At 41.5% G+C, this 23848-nt stretch overlaps 1 protein-coding gene across 2 annotated transcripts in view; it reads right to left on the reverse strand.

Annotated features, from left to right (window-relative positions):
* The window catches only part of LOC117602596 (uncharacterized), a 70647-nt gene that overhangs the window by 20744 nt on the left and 26055 nt on the right, over positions 1–23848 (reverse strand). Inside the window, exons 4-17 of one of the 2 annotated variants that reach the window (XM_034320819.2) lie at positions 13694–14024; positions 12556–12707; positions 12196–12327; positions 11415–11537; positions 9407–9664; positions 9090–9341; positions 4148–9001; positions 3434–3547; positions 3249–3362; positions 3068–3173; positions 2747–2936; positions 2099–2288; positions 1031–1145; positions 220–356 (exon numbers count right to left, since the gene is read on the reverse strand). In XM_034320819.2, the coding sequence (XP_034176710.2) occupies positions 220–356; positions 1031–1145; positions 2099–2288; positions 2747–2936; positions 3068–3173; positions 3249–3362; positions 3434–3547; positions 4148–9001; positions 9090–9341; positions 9407–9664; positions 11415–11537; positions 12196–12327; positions 12556–12707; positions 13694–14024 (7068 nt within the window). The remainder of the gene's footprint in view (positions 1–219; positions 357–1030; positions 1146–2098; positions 2289–2746; positions 2937–3067; positions 3174–3248; positions 3363–3433; positions 3548–4147; positions 9002–9089; positions 9342–9406; positions 9665–11414; positions 11538–12195; positions 12328–12555; positions 12708–13693; positions 14025–23848) is intronic. The other variant, XM_034320820.2, reaches the window with a different exon arrangement.

Here is a 23848-nt window from a genome sequence, read left to right on the forward strand (position 1 = left end):
CGGAGAGATCGGGCAATCATTTTATGTGAACACGTAACTCTTAATGCAAAAGTATAAATAGGATTGTCCATTTTTGCAATTGGATTCGATTCATGCCATAAAGCATATTGTAATTTTTTAAATCACAGTACCACTCCACATTTACACTGACTAAATACCCTTGATTGACATCGATAAACGTATCGATAAATCAATGATCGATTAACTTAAGCCACTCACCTCGAACCCGTATCACTATCCTACACGTGCTGGTATAATTCGACACAGGGGACCAGGCTGTAAAGGTGACAACCGTCGTACCGGCTGGTAAATCCGCTTGTAATTGCTTGGCCCATGACGGAGAAGCATCCACGTACCTGCAGAAAAGAAACAGAAACACCAAGTCATCTAAGATGAAATCGAGCTCGACAACTATAGATAAAACGTCATCTTATCTATGAATTACAATAGATCATCGAATCGTCTGAGCATATAAATACTTGTCAACTTTATGACCGACGTTTTTAGGGATCATAGAACGATCTCTCTATCTGGTCGCGTAAAATCGCGCAGAATCGACAGCCGAGTCGAACAAACGGAGACACGAGAGCACAAATACCCGGCCAAAGACGTGTATACATCCTTGGAAGGAAGGAAGCCTCTAAGCTCGTTTGGAATTCCCATTGTACAGTGGGAAAGGCTTGCAAGCAGTCTCAGTTGCGAGGCAAGATAAACCATTCCATTGTGGGGACATATTGCAGAGCGAAGATCCGTGAAAAGAAATTAATTTCCTCCCTTTGATGCACTGTACAATGGGTGAACACCTTTCGACGTCACGATTGATGTTTAAATTAATTTCCAACATTAAATAAAAAAGCATCATCTGTGAAATTATATCTCTGGATGTTACGTATGTTCAAGTATCTTTTACCCTCGGACGGCGGACCATGGAGAGAGACACGATTTAAATTGAATGAAATTTTTACATTGTTCGTTTGAACGTTATACGTTTAATTATTTTTTATTAACAAATACACTTGTTGATAAATACCTCCACCAATTCATGTTGGATTTAGGCTGCGGAAAGGAGACGCGTATCGTGTTCTGTCTTGCGGGTAGCTCCACGTCCATGTCCCTTGGACACCTGACGAACGGTCGTGGCATGTCTGAAGCAACAAAGCCTGTTATTAAACGCGCGGTTTTCCATGAAACGTCCGACAGAATTATAATGGACACGAGGAATGACGGATTCTAGCCTTCGAAACGATCACGTTCCTCGAAACTGTCTCCACGCTCGTAATCGGATTATCGGCTGCTCGTTAAATTGCTTTAGGGCTCAATTACCATGGTGTTCCATATCGCGGTTGCTGTACGAACCTTCTTACCTCATCTACGCGTCCTATAATTATTTCGACGATATAAGAGGTAGCTACGATTTGCCAGCGGTAATATCGCAAGCGCACCCGCGTGGGCGGTATTTCATTAACACGATCACTGTCCTGGAAATCACTTCTGACTGGCACTACCTGTGTCCCAAATTAAATGCCGGTTCTGCTTTCGTCGATACCGTAAATGCAAGAAAATTTCAATGCGATTGAAAGGAAGAAGAGAAGGATGAAAAAAACAGTGAAAAAGCGGAACGGTTAAAGACAGCGGAAGGTAGAACGATAAATGAAATGTAAAAGAAAGGTAAAGCTGGTCCCTGTAAGCTCGTTAAGGCGTGGTGTTAACGTATAGCGTCGTTAGCAACCGGTCTTTGCGCCGGAACTTCCTATTATTAAAAGCTGTTTAGAGCGGCCGTGTGACTAATTAAACGCGCCAGAGGATTTTCGTCGGTAAATAATTGCACCTGACGGCAATGTTTCTTCTCGATCGCTCGCAGAAACCAACCGGCTTATTCTCCACCATTTACCTTCAATGAAAACAAAACCTGCGATTTCGTTCTCGCCATTCGAAATTGATTATTTAAAATTATTTAAAAAAAAAATATATACGGTATATAAATCTAGGGTAAAGATTTACTCGATGAAATTTTGAACAGTTTCGAAACGACAGTCGCCGTGTTTTCGCGATGGATGGGTTCACCGTGGAAGATAAAAAGGTCGAGGAAAGAACTCACCTGAATGGTAACGGGAATCGGTCATGGTTGATTCTTGAATACAAGTAGGTTCGTTCCCGTTCCATCGGTCGCCAGCCATGCAATACCTCGTGTGCGGTCCTTCTAGCCTGAAACCCCTTCGACATCGAATATGACATCTCGCTCCAACGGGATAATCCACTGCACCGGAAGAATGGCCAGGGCATCTGATCTGCAGCGAAAAGAATACCGAAAATACAATACGTATGCAGGTTCAGAAATGATTTCCCGTCTCGTGCATCGAAAATGCATCTCCTAAGTGCTCGATATTTTTGGTCGATTTCGAAAAAGGTTTCACCAGAATATTCATTTCTGCAAGCAACTAGCTTGCAAGTAAGGATTAAAAATAACATCCGAGAAATTCACACGAAGGCTTGTTAAAGCGAAAAACAACTTTTACAGTACTTTTTCAAGAATTCGCATCTACTCGCTCGTTAAACTTGCAGCATCTATTTAAAAATTTCTGTTGAAACTTGTTAAAAGGGAAATAAGTTTGAAGATCTTTCTATTAAAATTGATAACTTCATAAATAGATAACCGAAATGAATAGGTAGAATGAAATTTTTTTGAAATTTACATTTGATGTTAGTTATAATTGGATGAATTTTGCATATTAAATTGTTTACACACTTCGGCATGGAGCGGTGGTTCCATGGCACGACATCTCAATTCAGTTGAAATGCAAGTTCTCTCGTCGGAAGCCAACAACGAGTCGCCACTGCACGTACAGTAGTAACTTCCGGCAGTGTTAACGCATTCACCGTTGCAGCCACCGTTACGATTCAAGCACTCGTTTATGTCTTGGCACTGGCTTCTGTTTCTGAGAACAAAAGTAGGATTTTGTTCGAGGGAATCTTCGCGAGTTAACGAAAACCACGTGATCTCGTGAAATAAAAGTGTAGCAAGAGAGCATCTAAATTAACGAATAGCATCTAAAATTAATTATCTTACCTCTGATTTGTGATATAACCAGGCCGACACGCGCATACGTACGATCCTATCGTATTGATGCAATTTTGCTCGCATCTGCCGTTGTCCCACTCGCATTCGTTTACATCTAAATAAGAAAATGAAAACGACGTCGATTTTTTTAAATTATAAAATTTCAAAATTTTTTAGGAATTTTACTTGCCAATGCAATCGTTTCCGCGCGATCTAAATCCCGGCGCACAAGTGCATCGATAAGAGCCAGGCGTGTTGATGCATCTTTCTTCGCAAGGTGCATCCTCGATGCACTCGTCGATATCTGCGCGCAGCGAACTTACGCTTAATAAAAACGCAACGAATCTACTATTTGAGAGAATATTTTTCACCTACCTACACAATTGTCGCCGTCCAATCGATACCCGGTATCGCACTCGCAACGATAGCTACCGTAAGTATTGATGCACTTGGTTTTCGTGCAAGGCTTACCAGCGCATTCGTCGATGTCTGAAAGTTACCAGCTCGGCGTAAAACTCTCGAATCGATTTTATTCTACGTTTATAATGAACAATCTTCAAATGCATCGTGGATGCTTAATCTCCACCGAGCTAAATTTACCCTTCAACGTGTTGAGCAACTTGGTTGAATACAATTGGAAAGGGAAACGAGATTCTGTCTTAAACTATTGTGTGCACAAAATATTAAACTTTCCACCGACTGCACTCTGGTATGTATTTTCCATGTACATATATAATCGAAGTCGAAGCGAGAACAAGGATGGATAAGGTCTTATTAACGCTAGAGCTACAGAAAATTAAATAGATAAAGGATGGAATATAATTTAACATATACATCCATTCTTCATCTCGACGATAGGTAACGTACGTTTCAACAAAAATATCTGGATAAAATTTATAATTTAAAATAAGAAACTTGAAATCAATCATTTTGACTGGTTTGGTAATTCTAGTATTAGAACGTTACGATAGTATTCTGGTAACGATTATATACGAATTTTAGAAACAATCTACTAAGAATAGAATGTGTGATTAATTGAATCGCAATATATAAAAAGAAAAGAAATATTTATAAACGAAAAGTACTCACCGACGCAAGTAGAATTCCGCATTTCGAAACCTTCTCTGCATTCGCACTCGAAAGAGCCAACAGTGTTAACACACAATTGATCGCAGCCGTGTTGACCAGCACATTCATCAATATCCTTACACTTCGATCGATCAATCTCGTCGTATCGGAAGCCTTCCCTGCACGTGCAAACGACCAGACTATTGTCTACATTACAAATCTGTTCGCAACCGCCATTGTCAGTGGCACAGGGATCCGAAAGGTAACAGGATTTATTCCTCAACTGGTGACCGATCGGACAATCGCATCGATAAGATCCTGGCTCGTTGATGCATACGTGGGAACATCCAGCATTATTATTTTCACACTCGTCCACGTCCGTGCAGCTCTTCCGATCCTCTTTCAATCGAAAACCGTCCGGACACTCGCAACGATGACTACCTTCCAGGTTGATACAGGTATCGGTGCAACCGCCGTTTTCCATCTCGCACTCGTCGACGTCGCGACAGCTTTTCAAATCCAGATCCAAGCGAAAGCCAACGGAACAACGACAGAGGAAACTACCCTGCAAGTTAACGCAGACATCCGAACAGCCGCCGTTCTCCGTCAGACACTCGTCTACGTCGTGGCACGTCTTTGCAGCCTCGTCTAAGCGCAAACCGAGAGGACAGCTGCATCTAACGCCTCCGGGCACGTTGAAGCATGCATGCGAGCAACCGCCGTTGTTCGTCTTGCACTCGTCGACGTCGACGCAGCTACGCGAATCGTTCGCCAACACGTGGCCCTCCGGACAGCTACATTTCCACGAGCCAATCGTGTTGATGCACTCGTGGACGCATTCAGCCGCACCCGTCTCGCACTCGTCCACGTCGATGCAGGTCCTCTCGTCTTGAGAGAGCTCGTACCCGGTCGGACAGGAGCAGAAGTGGCCCCCGATAGTGTTGGTGCAACGATGCGAACACTCGCCGTTCCTCTCCAGACACTCGTCGATGTCCAGACAGCTGGACTTATCCGAGTGCAGATAATGTCCCTCGTAACAAGTACACACGTAGCTACCCAACAGATTCAAGCAATCGTGGCTGCAATTGTGCTGGCTGTTCAGGCACTCGTTCACGTCGATACAGTTCTTCTTGTCCTCCGGTAACAGGATATACCCGGAAGGACACTCGCAATAGTAGCTACCCTCGGTGTTGACGCAGATGTGGGAGCAGCCAAGGTCCACGTCGTTCTCGAATTCCTCGCATTCGTCGATGTCCTCGCAGGTCTTTTGATCCGGCTTCAATCGGAAGCCTAAGGGGCAAGAGCAACGAGTCTTATCGGTGCCTTCCTCGCGGTGACAATGATGAGAACAGTTGCCGTTGTTCCGTTTGCAACCGTCGATCAATCTGCAAGTTCTGTTGTCGTTCTCGAGCAGATAACCGGACGGACAGGAACAACGAAACGATCCCACGAGATTCGTACAGGTGTGAGAACATCCTCCGTTCGAATCCTCGCATTCGTCTATATCGTCGCAAAATGCTGGCTCCATAGAATTCGTTCGGAATCCTTCGTTGCAACTGCACTCGAAGCCACCTTCCGTGTTCACGCATTTGTGGGTGCAGTTGTCCTTCAGTTCCAGGCATTCGTCGACGTCGACGCAGGTAGCATTGTCCTGAACGGATAGCTCGAATCCCGATGGACACTCGCAGCTGATGGAACCGTTCGCGAAGGCGCATATGTCCGAGCAGCCACCGTTGTTGATGAAACACTTGTTCTCGTAAACGCAAAGTAGTTTATCTTCCGAGAGGATCATTCCGTCCGGACAGGAACAGGACACATCGCCGTTCTCGTACAGGCAATCGTGGGAACATCCACCATTGTCCAGGAGACACTTATTCCGTTCCAGGCAAACGGTTCCGTTTTCCGACAGGATCATTTCCGAAGGACAAGAGCAAAACACTCGTCCGTCGTCTGAGTTACAGAAATGGGAACAGCCACCGTTCTCCACGTAACACTTATTCTCCTGGACACAGGTGGAATTGTCATCCTCGAGGATCATTCCTGATGGACAGAAGCAGGTCGCTGTTCCATTCTCGTAGCGGCAGAGATGAGAGCAGCCAGCGTTGTCGATCAAACATTCGTCGATCTCCACGCAAGTTTTTCCGTCGTCTTCGAGCAGTCTGTAATTATCCGGGCAAGCACACTCGACGCCACCGTCTGTATTTGCGCACAAATGAGAGCAGCCACCGTTGTCCTGGATGCACTCGTTGATGTCCTCGCAGCTCCTTCGATCGTCGGCCAGTCGATAACCGTTCGGACAAGTACACTCGAAGCTGCCCTCGGTGTTGACGCAGGAATGAGAGCAACCGCTGTTTACCTCGTTGTTCCCCTCTTCGCATTCGTTTCTATCCTGACAGTTTCTCCTGTCGTCGGACAAAACATAACCGGCCGGGCAGCTGCAGAGGAAATCATCCGGGCCGCTGACACACTCGTGGGAGCAACCGTGTTGACCAGCGCAAAAATCAATTTCCTCGCACGTCCGACCGTCGGAGGTTAATTTCAAGCCGGCCGGACAGTCGCATTTGTAACCTCCGTCTACGTTCACGCACGCGTGGCTACAATTGTGTGCTTGGCCGCACTGGTTCGCGTCAGCACAGCTCTTATTGTCCCGTCCAAGTGCCAGACCCTCGGGGCAGGAACAAGCGTAACCACCGTCTAAGTTCTCGCAGCTATGGGAGCAGTGATGTAGCTTCCTGCCACACTCGTCGATGTCCTGACAAATCTTTCCCTCCTCGGTCAGCTCGTATCCATCCGGACAAGCGCAGCCGAAGCTGCCTTCGGTATTTAAGCAACCGTGAGAGCAACCAGCGTTATTTTCGAGGCATTCGTCGATGTCCTGACAGCTGGTTCGATCTTTCAAGCGAAAGCCGGAAGGGCAATCGCAGTAGAATGATCCTTCCGTGTTCACGCAAGTGTGACTGCACGAATGAAGATCCTCGACGCACTCGTTCACGTCACCGCAAGTCCTCTCGTCGCTTCCAAGTTGGAATCCTTCGGGGCAGCCGCAGCGAACTTCTTCTCCATCTTGCTCGTACGTGTGAGAGCAGTTGCGATCGCCAGCTATGCGACAGTTCCTTAAATCCTCTTCGAGTTTCCATCCCGCCGGGCATGTACAATTGTATCCACCGACGACGTTTATACACCCGTGAGAGCAGTTATGCTTGTGCCGAGAACCTCGACACTCGTCGATGTCCAAGCACGCACCAAGCTCCACCGAGAATTCCTGTCCTTCGGGACAAGAGCAATTGTACGTTCCTTCGAGATTTATACAACCGAAAGGACATCCGTGATTCTCTTCGGCACACTCGTCGATGTCGATGCAACTTTGATCGTCCTCGGCGAGTTTCAATCCTGCAGGACATCTGCACTCGGGCTGCGAACCATCAGCCACGCAGAAATGAGAACAGGACGCGTTCGAGCAAGGATCACCGACGCACGTGATGTTGTCATCGGATAAGACCCATCCCGAAGGACAGGAACAACGATAGGAACCGTGTACATTGTGACACGAGTGCGAACACTGGTGATTCTCTTCCAGACACTCGTCGATATCCTGGCACTGACCTGCGTCGTCCTGTCGAAGACCCTCGGGACACGAAGGATCCTCGCAAGTCAATCCATCCTGCAGTAGCTTCAAACCTTCCGGACAGACGCATTTGTAGCTTCCCAGAGTGTTCACGCAGTCGTGAGAACAGTCGTGTTCGTCCTCCAGACACTCGTCAAAGTCCTTGCACGTTTTTCCATCGTCTTGCAGGGTGTATCCTTCGGGACAACCGCACTTGAATGTATCCCCTTCTTTCTCGCATACGTGGGAACAATTTGCCAAGCTACACGCGTCGATCGTCAGGCAGGATATTTTATCATCCGCCATGGACATTCCAGCAGGACAGGCGCACTCGTAAGATCCTGGCAGGTTGACGCATTCGTGAGAACACTGATGCGTACCATCGAGACACTCGTTCGCGTCCTGGCACGATTTAGTGTCGTCGCCAAGGAAGAAACCATCGGGACAATCACACTTGTAGCCTCCTTCTCGATTAATACATTCGTGGGAACATGCATGTTTATTCGTCGCACACTCGTCCAGGTCCTGGCAGGTGAAACCATCTGCAGATAACTCGTATCCATCGCGACACATGCACTCGTAACTACCTGGAACGTTCAGACACACCTGAGAACACTGATGTTCGCTGCTCGAACACTCGTCTATGTCCAAACAAGTCTTCTTGTCTTCGTTCAATCTGAATCCAGGTCTGCAAGTGCAAACGTAGCTTCCATGAACGTTTGTGCATTGGTGTTCGCATCGATGAAGCTTGTTCGAGCACTCGTCGATGTCCGTGCAATTGAATTTATCGTGTTCGAGCGTTTCCAAACCTTCGGGGCAAAGACATAGGAAACTGCCCTGGTAATTCAGGCAGGAGTGTGAGCATAAGTCCAGGGTACACTCATCGATATCGGAACAGCTTGTACCGTCCTCCAAAAGCTGATATCCTGTTGGGCAAACGCAAATAGGACCGTCCTTTGATTCCTGACACTCGTGAGAGCACGGTGTTATCAGAGTCTGGCAGGTTCTCGTTGGAACGCAGCTAACGTTATCCTCTTTCAAGTCGAATCCAGAGGGACACGTGCACGCGTACGAGCCGTCTGTGTTGTTGCAACCGTGAGAGCAAAGAGACGCCGTTCCCTTGCACTCGTCGATATCGTTACAGGATACACCGTCTTCGCGCAGCTCGAATCCTAGACGACAGACGCAGTAATAACCACCTGGTTCGTTCACGCACTCGTGCTGGCAACCGTGAGGCTCCCCTTCGTCACCTTCCACGCACTCGTCGATGTCTGCCGGGAGAAAGTGGAAAGTGTTTGCGATCGAAAGAGAGGGGAAACGTTAATTATCCTATCGAGTTTTAAAATAAAATTTACGAACCGATACACTCGCCGTTGTTATTCTTCTTGTAACCTTCCTCGCACCTGCCGAATTCCGGGACCTCCGTGATACCTTCTTCGTCGTATTCGTCGTCCCCGTCGTCGTCGTCGTCATCCTCGGCATCGTAGTCCTCGTCCTGAAGGACTTTCGTCATTTTCTGTGGCTTACCGACGCATCTGTACGATCCGATAGTATTTTCGCAATCGGTATTATTCGTGCAAACCTTCGACGCGTTTTCGCACTCATTCACATCTGATAACACGATAAATTATAAAATGGCATAGATGAAACTTTGAAATACCAGATGACACCGTTACCTTGGCACGTCTTCGAATCGTCGGTTAAATAAAAACCATCCGGGCAAAGGCAGAATGCGCTCCCAGGTGTGTTCAAGCAGATATGGGAACAACCAGCGTTGCTCGTCGAACACTCGTCGATATCCTCGCAGGTGTGATTATCCAGGGCCAATTTGTGACCAGGAATATCGGAACAGATACACTCGTAGCTTCCTTCTAGATTGATGCAACTGCCCTGGCACGGACCGTGCCCGTTATTCACCAGGCACTCGTTAATGTCTGAACGAGAACAAGCAACCTTGTGAATTGCTTTAGCAATTGGAAAACGAACAAGAAACCACCTAAATTCGCTATTTATTTCCCGATTAATTGCCCGCCAGGATAAATCGTGAAATAAAGATTTTAAAACACCACTGCTGTATCTTCGATTATTTGTAAATAGAAAGAAATAAATGGAGTATCATTGGATAAAATAATTGAGAAATTGTTCAGATTATATTTACAATTCCACGATTATTATTGAATTATTAAAAATTAGTAACAAACGTAAAAGCCATCGAATCGAATGAAAAGGCTATTCGAATCAAAGGAAAAAGGAATTAATGATTACGTGTATCTATAATAGCTGCCTGATTGTTTGAACACCTGTTAAGTGTACTTTCAATTATCCATGCATTGATTCAATTCAGCTTCAATCGAACTATCCTGTAAAATCAATATACGTTCGTTTGATTTTCCACGATACGAACATTTCGAGGCAACGATAGTTTGAAATGACCATTTGATTAAATTACTCATTTATATGACGCTAATTCAACCGATACAAAAGATAATGAATTTTGCAGAAAAATTATTATCTTCCTTGCAACTAACAAATTTCTTTTAAACCTCAAAAGGAATTAATCTCTTTTTGGATGTATTACTAGGACACCCTATGTATTAAGAAACACCAAACGTCCAAAGACGATCAAACGTGTCAGATTTATTCCGTTTCGTTAAATCGACGTTAACGGGGTTACACAGGGAAATTCGTTTCGAAAGCCTTCCGTCTGGATAGTTAACTAGAAATTTAAACGTCCTCGCGTATTCGAGATGCAGAATATTTTATTTCGTCTAATTTCAACGTTAACGAGTTTGGATTGCCTAAAGTGCACGGTAAAACGCGTCCAAATACACGAACCGCAATGGTTAACTTTTGCTCCGATTCGCTTGAAAAATTTCAGAAACGTTCGTCGTTTTCATCTTATCTAGTTAGAGCAACGAACGTATAGGACCGCTAGAAAATTTCATTACATCCATTAAAAGGTAAGTCGGAAAAGTCATGCACCGAATGCAGTGTCTACTATTTTGTCCGGCAAACGCTAAGTGGCTGTACACGGGAACACTTTGCCTTTGAAGTCGTCGAATTAGAGAAAAAGAATAAGACCATGTGACGGGTAGAGAAGTTTGGAAGCGACGAGCGTAAACCCTAGTTTACATTGGTAGAGTAAATTCTAGAGTATACTAGAGCGTAAGTAACATGCCTGCGTACTCTACCATCCCATTTTTGGCTAAAAGTCGTTTATATGCAAACCGAAAATAAAGCAGCGTACAGGATAGTGTACATAGAAGTGAACACGGTACAATAAACTCCAATCGACGGACTCTGTTGTAAAAAAAAAAAAGAATTTTTCTAAAAGACTCTTATCAGAGGAATAATTTGATTTTCATCTTTCGCGAAGTTTCTTCAATCGGAGTCAAAGAAGTTTTGTAAAAGAGTATTAATTGTTAATTATTAATTTGATCGAAAGATTCAGTAGAGACTCCTGAGCACAGGTACCAATTTTTATTTTAAAAAATTTTTAAAGTAATTCAATTTCTTGATTAAGGATCTGAAGTAAAATTAAATTATATAAGAGCGCTTAAATTACTCTCAAACGTTCTCCACCTTTAATGACTGTTTCAGGGTTTTTAAATATTCAAAATGTAGTAAAAATTGATACCAGTGTCGACTGGTTGATAAAAGAAGAAACAGAGTTCTGTAACTCACCGTTGCACGATTTGCCATCGGCACCCAATTCGTAACCGGAACGGCATTCGCAACGAAAAGAACCAGGATCGTTGTGACAAATTTCAGCACAACCAGCTGAACCTTCTGCGCATTCGTCTATGTCTGAAAAATATCGTTGAAGAAATTTATAAAAATCACGGTACATGCTTATCCGTTCCATTTGCGAGATGTAAGTAATGCGTTAAACTGTACTGAATATACATTTTAAAGAATTCGTTTAAAGAGATCGAGATTCCACGATTTATAAAACGCCCGTTCAGAGGTTGTACCCCCTTTTTCTCGCACGTTGAGTTACACGCCTCCATAGCTTTAGATCCACTGTAGATTTCCACGAAGCATGGGAATGGACTTGTCGGAGTATAGATTTTAAGGGTGGAAAATCGTAAACCTCCGTCACGTTACCCTTATTCCACGCGACAACCATAAACCATGTCTCGATTTTAGATCAACACCAAAAAATACAAAAATACTGCAATTTTAAAACATCAAAGTGATACAAGAAAATGTATCATCAATATGTTAACATAATAATACAACTAAATTAAAAGTAAAAAATTAATATATCGCGTTTATTTATATAAAATTAGCTAAATTTTTAGAAAATTGACAGACAGAAAAAATTTGTATTTCTTTTTTGAATAAATTCTTGTACTTCACTCTGTCGATTCAGAGTGGTTTTTATAAAATTCCATGAATACGTTTTTCGTCGAAAGGCAAACAATGCTGGCGATTACACTGTTCGAAATGAAACATAAATCACCTATGCAGGAAGATCCATTGGCGCGGAATCCGTCGAAGCACGAGCATTTCACACCTGTCTCAGTGTCTTCGCACACATGCTCGCAGCCACCCCTGTCCTGATTACAACGTTTCAGGCTCTTCAGCGTCGTTTCTGGAACAAAAGATAATGAATTTTTCGCGATGCGAACTCGTACGGTTATCTCAACCGACATTCCATCGACGAAGGGTGGATTTTAAACTGATTGATATTTCTCCAAGTCTTTCATGATTGCACCGACGAGAAATGGGACAAGATGAAAGTTTCAAATTAATAAGACAAGTAATGAATTTTAAATACTTTTATGTTGTACAATCCATTAGTACATAATTACTGACTTACCACCCTCTTTTACACAGCGCGGAAGACCGCCTAACCAAGTACCATCACTGCAGAAAAGTCGATCAGCCGTTGAATCCTCGAAAACAAACCCCTCCGTACAATCGTAGATTGCCACAAGGTATCGATTGTACGGCGGCAGTACATTCTTTCGTCTGAAAAAATATTTCAGCCTTCTTCAGAGAAAATCAACAAACTCTATCACTGTTTTCTGATAAATAAAAATAAATCTATCAAGGTTCGATCAGCAATTTTTCAATCACCCTTTATAAAAATTTTATTTCATCGTTAATCTTAAGAAGTACTTAATGAGATTTAAAATTATCCATGAAGTTTCATTAATATCCCCAAAGAAGGTACCTTAGAGTCTCCTTGTTTTCACAGTGTTAATCTACTTAAACCTCGACGCTATTTAACTTCCAACTTTTACTTCTGAAGAATTTTATAATTGACGTTAAACAGATTTTGCTCTGTAGGTAGAAATTTATTATGAAATATCATCGTTAAATTAATATGTCGAGTACCATGTAGCCTTATTCTGGATAATCTTCATAAGACCTCTATGTATGCCCGCTTTCTGTACGCGCTTATTCTACTGTGCCTGACTATACGTATACCTCTTTCACTGTAACGCCCGACGCACAGTAGAACTAGAGTCTGAATGCTGTCAGACGTGAATAAAGGAACATTATTTTATTATATGCAATATTTTATTTTAAACGAAAGATTATTGATCTCGAAAAGAAATGAATTATTTGAATAAATACATGTTTGTTTTTCCGAAATAAATGGAATAATTGGAAAAATTCGTTTTATTAACGCAGTATGTAATTAAAAGAATATCGTTGAGAAAACGAGAATGAAAATGAATTTAAAATAAAAATAGATCCTAAATCCACACGCTGAGTTAACAAAGATTTCATTCAAATTTTTATCTATTTATCCTACGTTCTAATTGAAATAGAAATTGTAAATCCTCGTTAATTTTACTCGAAAACTTTCCTATCCGGGGTATAAAAAGTTTACGAAGAAAGGCAACAAAATGTACAGTGAGATGAGCGAAAACAAGATAAAACTCGACCTTCCTTTTTTTTTCTTTTTTCTTCCTTTTCGCGGTGTCCCTGGGTTAAGAGATACAAACCTGGCATACTTGGCGGGATATGCATTTTCAACCGGGGGAGCTTTCGCAAATCCTTTCTTGCGGGCTTTCATGAAGCAGCTCAAATCCAACCTCGACATTATTGTTTCATTCAGGCCCGAGACCGTTGACGCCAGAGGCGACCCAGCCAAAGACTTCTCGACGATTTGCTTCTGCCTCTGTTTCCTTTCCTTCGCTTTTCTACGTTTCTTCAGCTCGCCGATTCTCTTGCGCGCTTTCAGCCGTTCCCTCGCTGCTTTTTCCTCCGCCGGTGTCGTTGAAATTGGATCATCGCCGAGATAAAGATCGTTGCGAAAGTGTCGGAATCTGTTGTCTGAACAGAAGAATCGCGGTTGAAACGGGGCCAATTAGACGGGTCGTTTCCCGGGATAATCCTAAGCTCCTTAACGAAGAATTATTCAAAAGGAAGATGTAAAATTTGGTGAACGAATCGGGTAGAAAAACGATAGAAATAAAAAGTTCGCCATTTTCAGGCGATTTCAAAATTAAATATTTCTCTTTGACGAATATCGCGTACGCGTTAGCTCGTTAATATTGTTTATTGGGAAACCGAAACCAGGCGACAATTGGTCGTCGCGGTTGCTACCGGCTGCGCTTGGGTGTCCTCTTACCTTTCGAACGTACGCTTTCGACACGGTGAAGTTCACTTTAACACGCGGATATCCCGGATAACCGAGAGCAACAGCAACTCTGTCTGTTACGTAAGTGGTGTACGGACGAAATCCAACGATATGTTCCATTTCCTAGCTAGAGAGTTCGCAATAATAACGCGGCAAACTTCTACAACCATTCCGCCCACGAGTTTCCTCTATCGAAGAACGGGACTTCAACCCTTCCCCTACACTGTCCGTTGTGTAATAGCTGTAAAATTTCTTTCTTACTTATTTAATTTTAATAATTCAGTAAGTTCTTTGAACGGCGGACCATGGAGAGTGCCACAACTCTAATTTAATTCTATACCTCGTATTATTTTGATTTTCTAAATTTTATAGAAAAAAAATAGGTCCAAATAGAGCCAGTCTCAGGGCTACAAAGGTTAATCGATAGCCTGACGGCGCAATTGAAATTGTTCGAGACCGGTGATCTCGATTTTCAGCCAGGATGATTTCGAAAGTTCCTTCATTTCGAGCACAATCGTCCTGTTATCGAGTTTTACAGGCTGAACGAACGCTTTGTCATCACGGACTGCGATTAATCGAGCGAGGTTTGCGACGAATCGTCTCTGTGGAAGCATGCCGTAGGTAGATTGAAGCCGACTTTTCTCATTAGGATTACTAGAACACTCCGCGTTTCATTGTGCATGGAACAATCTGCTCTGGATAATTGCTCTAACCGTGTTGATACACGCGAAGACCCGAAATTTCTCATACGTCAGAACATATACCATCCGCTCGTTTGGATTATAGAGAATTATATGAAGAACTAGCTCGTTGCGACGAACATTTCGCGTATCAATTAGCCTTAACTTCTTACGTAGACGTGTCTTTTCCAATTCTGTACCATTCGTTCATTGATTCGTTAAAAATAATAATCGTTACTCATCGACTGTTAGTTTTTAATTAAAATTTAATTAAAATTCTATTTCATGCATGTGCGCTTTTTGTAAAGCAAGCGTGCCAGGAATATGGATCAGTTAGCTGTTGGTTCATGGTGTTAAAACAAAATCCTCATCTTAATTATCTTTTCTATATATAGACCGGCGGTCACAAGACTGGATTCTGACCGCACACGTAATGTAATGTGCTTCCTGTTCAGGGTTGGGTCCGCAAATCGCCAACGCACTTAATTTACACGCGCATGCACACGATTATAACAATTCTACAGTCACACAAGCTGATTTCACGATACTCTTTACTATTTCGTTTTCTATAACATTACATATTTAAAGATATCGATGACTTATTAATGCAACCATAAATTACTAGTAATAATAATACCTGTCGATTTGTTTAAATTGAATAAATCATTAATTTTAACGTTAATTATATGATCACAATGAATTACCGAAGTTTCGAATATAATTTGAAACCTGGTTTAATTATCACCGACAAGATATCTGGGTAAACTGAAATTAATTAAAAGGTATGTTTGTTTCATGGTTGATTACATTAATTATGTATTTATAAATACTCTTTCCTTAATTAAATAGCAAATTTCGAAATGTATAAAGTCTGAAATTATCAATTGATTATAAACGACAGAATGAATTAATTCCTCAGGAGGATTAACGGATATACATCGATCGATACACAAATTCCTTTAAGAGACATCAAGGAGCATAGAGCAAGTTTCTGCAGTTAGGATTTCAAAGTTGCAATTAGTACTGTCATGATCTGAAAGCTCCAACTACAAGTCGCTGCTTAAAACACCGCTAGACTGAAGTTTCAACGTTGAACCTCGTTATCATCAGTGACTAACAATAATTTCCGTGTAATTATTTAAAATAAATAAAGAACGCAATCTATAATTAAAATTATTATCACGTTTCATGAATGAATGTATTGTCACTTTGGTTCGTGAAAGTTTCGTAGTTATTTTAGTCACGAAGACGAATAGTTTCATAGGAAAACATGATATTTAGGATCAGAACGAATTCGAGGCATGTTACGCCCCTGAATTTCGTGCCCCTAAAGCACGCCGAATGGAACAACATGGGGCGACGCTTACACGAGAGGGCACGTTCCTCAACCACTGCTCGACAAATTTCCAAACCACTCCAGGAACGTTCCCGAGTTCTCCGCGATCGTGGACTATTTCGACGGTAGACCACCGAATCGATCGAGAATCGACGGTATCCTCAACAATTTCCGCCTTCTTGTTCGTGCAGCGACCTTTGGAAAGCGCGAGCTGCTTGTCCTGCTAAAGTATTCTTACCCCACGCTCGAAACACGTTGTATTATTAAAATATTATTAATTCAAAATGCTTAAGAGTATTTAAATTATTTTAATTTAAAATAAAAATTAATTCAAAAACTTATTTTGTATTTAAAAAATTGCTAAATAAATCCTAGACAAAATGAATCCTTGTATACAGGATTAATTTATTATTATAACTGAAAAGTACGAATAACAAAGAAAATTTTTCCAGCGTATGTGTAAGTGATGGGGGGTCATAGACTTATATATTTACGGGATCTCTTTCGCGACACTGTCATGTCCAAATGATCCTTCAGGACCTCGTACTCTGTCAACGAAGCCAAAGTCTCTGGCGTCGATGTTGAAAATCGACCGCAGACGATAACAATAGCCTGTATCGAAGTCGAACGTCCAGAAAGAATAAACCTAGCTCGATGCTGTGCACGTCGAACACGGGTTCAGAATTTTTCTGACGATGACGTTGCACGAAATCAGTGGTCCCTTTGTCGTACAATCTTTTCGAGTCACGAGCTCCTCCAACTCGATGAAATCATCCTTTCGAAGTACCATTGAGAGCAGCAAAGTTGTCGCAATTGTGTGAAACGAAGAATCCACTTGAAGTCTTACAACTTCTCGATTGGTAAATCAAAAGAAAAAGAAAAAAAAATTTTCTAATCGAAATGATTCGTTCCACAGGGCGCAAGGTATTTTAAATAAAGAAGAAGAAGAAATGTACAGCACAGGATTGTTTCAATTAGAACGAACACAGAGAAGAAAAACGAAAATTCTCTAATATCGATTCGCAATCTCACGACCGGCCAGAAAGTGTGACTCTGATCTAGACCAGAAGATTTAATGGTCACACGGGAAAACGCGGGAATTAAAATCCTCCCCGCATGGCGGATTCGTCCTGGTAACAGGATCGGCTGTTAATTTTACTTGGATCGTGAAGTTAATTGGGTTTTCGAGGAGCGAATAGCAACGAGTCGGTGTTTCCGGTTACGCAATTTCAATATGGAAAGCTAAAACGTTGACTTTTAACCAGTCACAACGTTTCCAAGGTACAACTTTTCTTTAAAAAAAGAATATTAATAATAATAATACCTTGAACGCATTAAATTAATAATATGATTACTCGTGTAAAATGTATAAGAAATGATATGAATCGTGATGTAGTTAGATTGAGCAATTTACAATTCTGTTACTTTTTATGCCATTGATTTAACATGCATTACACTGGCGGTACACAGTAATGAAAAAGAGGATGTAAATCGAGCGATTTCAGGGGCGGAAATTAAAGCGGAGGCTGTAGCGTGCATTCAGTACGATTCGTTCAGCAACATTTTATTTTAATTCCAACTTTTCGCAGTCACGTTCAGGACACGCTCTTAATGGGACATTGCTTAAAACTCGACTAATAATTCCGCTATTGTTACCGAATAGAAGCAGAAAATTTAATAGTGTAAATAATAACACCTTCTGAATTGAATTTTATTTTAAAAATAAGAAATCCTTCCCCGTGCGCTTTTTCGGGGGGAATGACAGTGTCGCAAAAGAGGCCCCGATATATGTAGGTCACCACCCCCATCACTCGCGTATAAACGTTTACGTGGGAAAATTTGAACTAATATTTTAATCTTTATTCGTACTTTTCAATTATATACTAAATTTTATAATAGATAATGATAAAAAATTATACTATTTCTTTTTCTAAATTACCTTTAATATGAATATTGTAAGAATTAGGGTTTTTAGAATCCCCATTTTCCCTAAGGAAAGCCAATTTTAATTGCGAGTGTATACGAACTAGGAAACGTTTTTCGTGAAATAATTTCGGAACAATTGCACAGCATGAGAAATGCTCGACGAGCGAAGAAACTCAGGAAGGAACCGAGCTATGGTAACCACCATTAACCAATGTGCTTTGTCCTTCAACAAAAGGAGGACAACCGTGTTCCTCGTATCTCGCAGTCTTTTTGAACGATCCTTTCCCGTGATTCTACAAAATTTCGGAACTCCTACGGATAATAATACGGGGGATAATTCCTTTGAAATACAGCAAAGTTCAGCGAAGAAAATGCTTCGGGACGAAAGCCAAGGGAGAAGAGATTTTCCGAAGCCGAACACAACTTTTCGACGAAACTTGAAGAATAGTTTCCACGAGAACGCGACCGTAGAAATTCAAACATGAAACGACTAAATGTGAGAGAAAATATTTCGAATTGAGATAATTTCAGACGGAAAAATGACTGAACCAATAGAAAGTTTCTTGAAAAAAAGATTTTCTTCAGGCAAACCTCATCAAAAGAATATCCTAAACTCGAAAATTTAAAAAATTATGATTGCAAATAAAATTTCCTGCAATTTAATTTTTTTTTACTTTTTTTAATTCCAAAATGTATATTCCATATAACTACTAAATCCTCTGTATTTCATAAAATTGCTCTACCTTGTTTCAACTGTATAACATTATTTACTATAATTTTGAAATATCCTTCGAGTACCATATTTTAATTCCGATGTTTCGTTCGTTCAATAATGTCGAGTGGAAATTTATGAAGGGAATATCGTTTCCAAAAATTAACGACCGCGTTTATCTAAATTTGACAATCAAGAGCTTTTCGAGGTGCAACGGGTCATTTGGCACCAAACTGATCAATTTACATCATCGATAACAGGGATTTCGTTGAAACTGAAATATAATGAAAGCTCGAGACAAATGAAATGAAGTTCAAATGAAAGTGCAACGTTCCGGTGGACGAAAATCGTTCAAAGGACTCGAAAAAATTTCAAAGAGGTCAACGCACCGTGGAATTTTGTGGACGGAGAAAGTTTTTTCATCGTTCGTGGGTGAAACAATTTTTAATTTTCAACCAGGAAAGCAATGCCCTGCTGTACCACCTTTACCTATATCGGCGCACAAATCTGAGTTTAGAATTTTTTTCCCTCCCGTTGGAAAAAGTAAAATAGCAGAACAGTACCGGTGGAAGAGGAAAAAATGTCAAATTTAAAAATATCCTTTACTATACAGTGTTTAAAATGAATATACTGACAGAGGTCTTGATCTACGGCTGCATCCTTTAATTATTTTTAATTGCAAAGTTTCGACAATTACTCGACGATTATTATTACTAAAGTTTATTCACCAGCTGTACGTTCATTATTAAATTATTAAATGCTTGACAACCTGAACATCATAAAGTTTGCATTAATATTGCAATTTAATAATATTTATTTGCAATCGTAACTCTACGTATCGACTATCAGAAGTTTTATTTATTCAAGGTAAATATTGCTCGCATATTTACCTTACTTTTGTTTGCATCGAATCTGTTATCGAAAATCAACAAAGCGATATTTAGAAAATTCGTGTTTTGCATTTTTGCGTTTATTCGCGCGAATGCGGGAAGAATAACCGTGTTGGACGTGAAAAGTAAAAGGTTTCAACCCTTCCGATTTCACGCGATTTCATTCTCTGAACTGTCGCAGATGCGATGCCGGTAGGTCTGGAATCCGCACGCATCCGACCGCAAACGTTGGCCAATGTCTTCCCTTGTACAAATTGCGAATCTCCTGTCCCATCGCACCTTTCACCTCGAACAGGCCGGAACGAGAGGTCAGCCAGGAAGAGAAGAAAAAGACCGGCGGAGGACTGCGGTTCCAGAAGACTTCCGTGAGGGAACCACTCTCTCGGACGAGATTCTTTCGTGGTTATTCTACAACGTCCTCTGTTCTTGAGGCTTTCATGGCCTCGTTTCTCTTCTATAGGAACCTATTATTAGCATAGACTTCCGGGTATAAACTCTATCGAACGAGATACCACGAATTTCCTAATATTTCATCAAGACTCTAATAACCGCCAAAATTTTTCTAATTTTTCTATTCCTTTTTATATTAATCAGAGAGTTCTAAAATATTATTCCAAAGAAAGAGAACCTCAAAAAGAGCAAGAAAATGTTTGACATATCTCTCGATCGATTCAAACAGAAACGGACACAAAAAGAACCGATTTTCCACGTGTTTGATAAATCATACCTTTAAGTCGGAACTTTCCCGGTCGAATATTGCGTGTTGTTTTAACAACGGCGGGATGAACGCGACGCGGGCAAAACTACGCGTTCGCCTCAATTAATGCGGAAATAAAATTCCATTAAGGCAAGCGAGGCGGTTTAATCGAGATCCGGTTTAAAAACGGAATCGGATTAAAGCCGTTGAAATTCATTATTCGACGTCGGTACCGATGGTTATTCGGCACAGGATTCTCAGCTTTTACGGTGCTCGATACTTCGAATCTCTCGTTAAATATCGAGGGAAGGAGGGATCTTTCGTTGGCCAATTTCTATTACGTCGTTGTCCTTTCGTGTTCCAATTAATCGTACGTCCTCGATAACAAGCGACGCGTGAAGAGGTATCGTCAACTTCCCAGTGTTTTGACAATTGACAAATTCTGTACACAATCCGGTTTATCCAGTGAACTGTTCACCCTTTACGCCGGTCAATTTTAATCTCTTCTATGTAAAAGGTTACTGTTTTTATTTGTCTCTACAGTGGACAAAATTGGTTCGCGTTGTTTGGCAATGTAGCGAAATAAACAAAATTTTCACTCTCCTTCTCAGACTGTAACGTTGCAATTGATTTGAAAAGCTGTTAGTTTTGGAGAGGCAGGGTGAAAATGAAAAAATTGATTGGAGAGCTGTCAGGAATAAAATAAATGTGGCTTCATCTCTGAAATCGTTTTAATTAAAAGAAAATACGTTAAAGTTAATAACCTGACGTTGCGATGTATGTAGATCTCTACTAATTATTTACTTCTTTTAATTAATTCCATGATCTCAATATTTATTTTAATTGAAATGCTCGCTAGCTTTCCTCGGATCAAATCTCTTAATAATGCAACAGTTGTATTTTTAATTCAAAAATAAAATATTTATCCTAAAACCTGCTCACGCTCCTCGAAATCTCTACGATCAATCATCCGGACGTACGTACATAAATCAATCTGTCAGGTCCAGAGTTCATCTTCAACGTTGAATCATGGTTACACTTGATGTTCAGTGGCCGACAATCAAGTTTTCCCATCCATAAAAACAATTTCTCAGCGAGTTTTACGAGCGCGGCACCAAAAGTGGCTGGTCCTTCGGCTCGTCGTGGAACGAGGAAGATAAGCGCGGACCACATTTTCTGCTTTCACGCGAACAGATTCTACGGTTTCGCAGTCGCAGCGCCGGTCATGTTGACAAACGAAAGAGGCAAACCGCTCTACCTAAGCTAGCACGTCGCTGATATCTCGCTTCCTTTGACGGCCAACCGCCGTGCAGAGATTCGATGTCTCGGTCTGTATGCTCTTCGAGGCTTGAGCAGAGTACCGTGACCTCTCCATCTTCTTAAACCACTGCCCCGATGAGTCTCTACTTCGTACAACCGATTTCGCCGAGCGTATCGAGTCGCTAATCCTTTGCCAGTCATTCGGAATGTGTCTCACCGAGGAACATAATGATTGTACAGTTTCTTAATAAAGAGCGTCGAGTGTTTTAAATCTTAATTCAATTTTTCAACTTCTTTAAGTATGAAATTCGACAAACTGTAAATAAAGTTTTCTTAGTCAGCAGAAATAATGTATTATCATCATTGGCTTCATTGGCGACGCGATTCCAAAAATTTTTAAAACGATTCGCAAAGAAAAAGCACCCCTGCTTTTTTGTTCTAGTACTTTGCAAAGGAGTAAGATACACATTTGAAGAAATATCTTACAATTCTTTTTTATGCTTCTCCGCTTTCTAATTATTATTCAGCTAGTGGAACGGAGTACGAGGGTACAGGGCAAAGGTCCAATGCTAATGAAGCTACTATTTCTTCTCGAATGTTGGCATTGCGGTGTAGGTGGCAGTTATTAGGAGTTTTAGGAGGGTGAAACTCTGATGATTCATAACTTCTTGATTAGAAATTTTTGCCAAAATACCGAAGCTATCTGCGTAGACCACCGTGAAGGGAAGTAACAGTGCGCTTGGAATAAGCTACCATTTCCGAGAGAAGAAAATCCACGCCTGTTCGCGGCGTGTGTACATCGCGACCGTTCGGATGGAAAAGAAAGATGTCGTCTTGCTTCACGAATGCAACGCGCGAGGCCGCGGCAATAAATCAAAGCGAAATCCCGTTGCTTTCGATTCCGAAGCAAAGGGGTGCTGCTTTTCAGGTCCACGGCCCCTGGGAGGTGTCGCGGTACGAAAAAGCCATTCGTCATCCCTGCCCGCCATACCTTTCTTCTTTCTTTTCTTCGCGAACACCTCGAAAGCCCGAACGTCTTCGAAACCACCCACCCATCCCGTGACCGTTTGCTCTTCTCCGCTTCCGTCTTCTCTCCTTCTTTTATTTCTTTACCCGCTTCGCGTCCTACGGAGATCTCTCTTGATCCGTGAATCCGCTTGTCGGTTTAACTTGGCAAGGATACAGAGAGACTCTGGTTTAATGGACCCAAAGGCTTACCGAAGCTGAGAACCGTTGCTCGAATTGGCCAACGACAGGGAAGGATTATATGTTATTGGTGACGTGTGTCCGATGCAAAGGGGTGCTTTGAAGATGCTGACGATTTTCGACAAGATCATTAATTGCTTTAATCTCTATTTGATGACACGAAAATATCGCGAAGTATTCGTGGTTCATTTTTTCGGACGGCGGACCATGGAGAAAGACCCGAGTTCAATGTAACTTCGTATTTCATAGTATGTACCTACTTTGTTATTTAACCGATCTTGTTAATTGAATAAAATTTAATTAACATTAGTATGTGTAAAAGTTGATAGTTTCAGTGAGTTGAATTGAAGAATTGCATTAGCCAAAAGAAAAGATACGACATGAAATAAAAAGTGGATATAACATCGGAATGGGGCGTCTTAAAGCACCGAAGCACGTCGTGGAAAGTGAGCGTAAAAAAAATTATGCTTTCTTCCGAACGATATCATCACGAGTCAAGTGGGTCGTTTGCAGTATTATTACGTCGACGTCTGGCAAGATACTTGGATCGAGATACATGTCGTGACATTATAGTAAAGTGCAGCAACACCTTGAATGCCAAACTGTTCTTTCGTCAGTCTATCGATCCGATATATGTATTATAAAAAATGAAATTCTATTAATGCGATGTAATACCAACGCATAACACACTCATGAAAAATGGAGGGACATATCAATTTTAATGAATTTTCAACTAATCGAATCCAACAAATCTACAAGCAAAAAGAAATAAAATTTCATCTATGAGAACTTTGTACTAAAAGCAAATAA

Source organism: Osmia lignaria, chromosome 13 (genome assembly GCF_051020975.1).
Source record: "Osmia lignaria lignaria isolate PbOS001 chromosome 13, iyOsmLign1, whole genome shotgun sequence".
Taxonomy (NCBI): domain Eukaryota; kingdom Metazoa; phylum Arthropoda; class Insecta; order Hymenoptera; family Megachilidae; genus Osmia; species Osmia lignaria.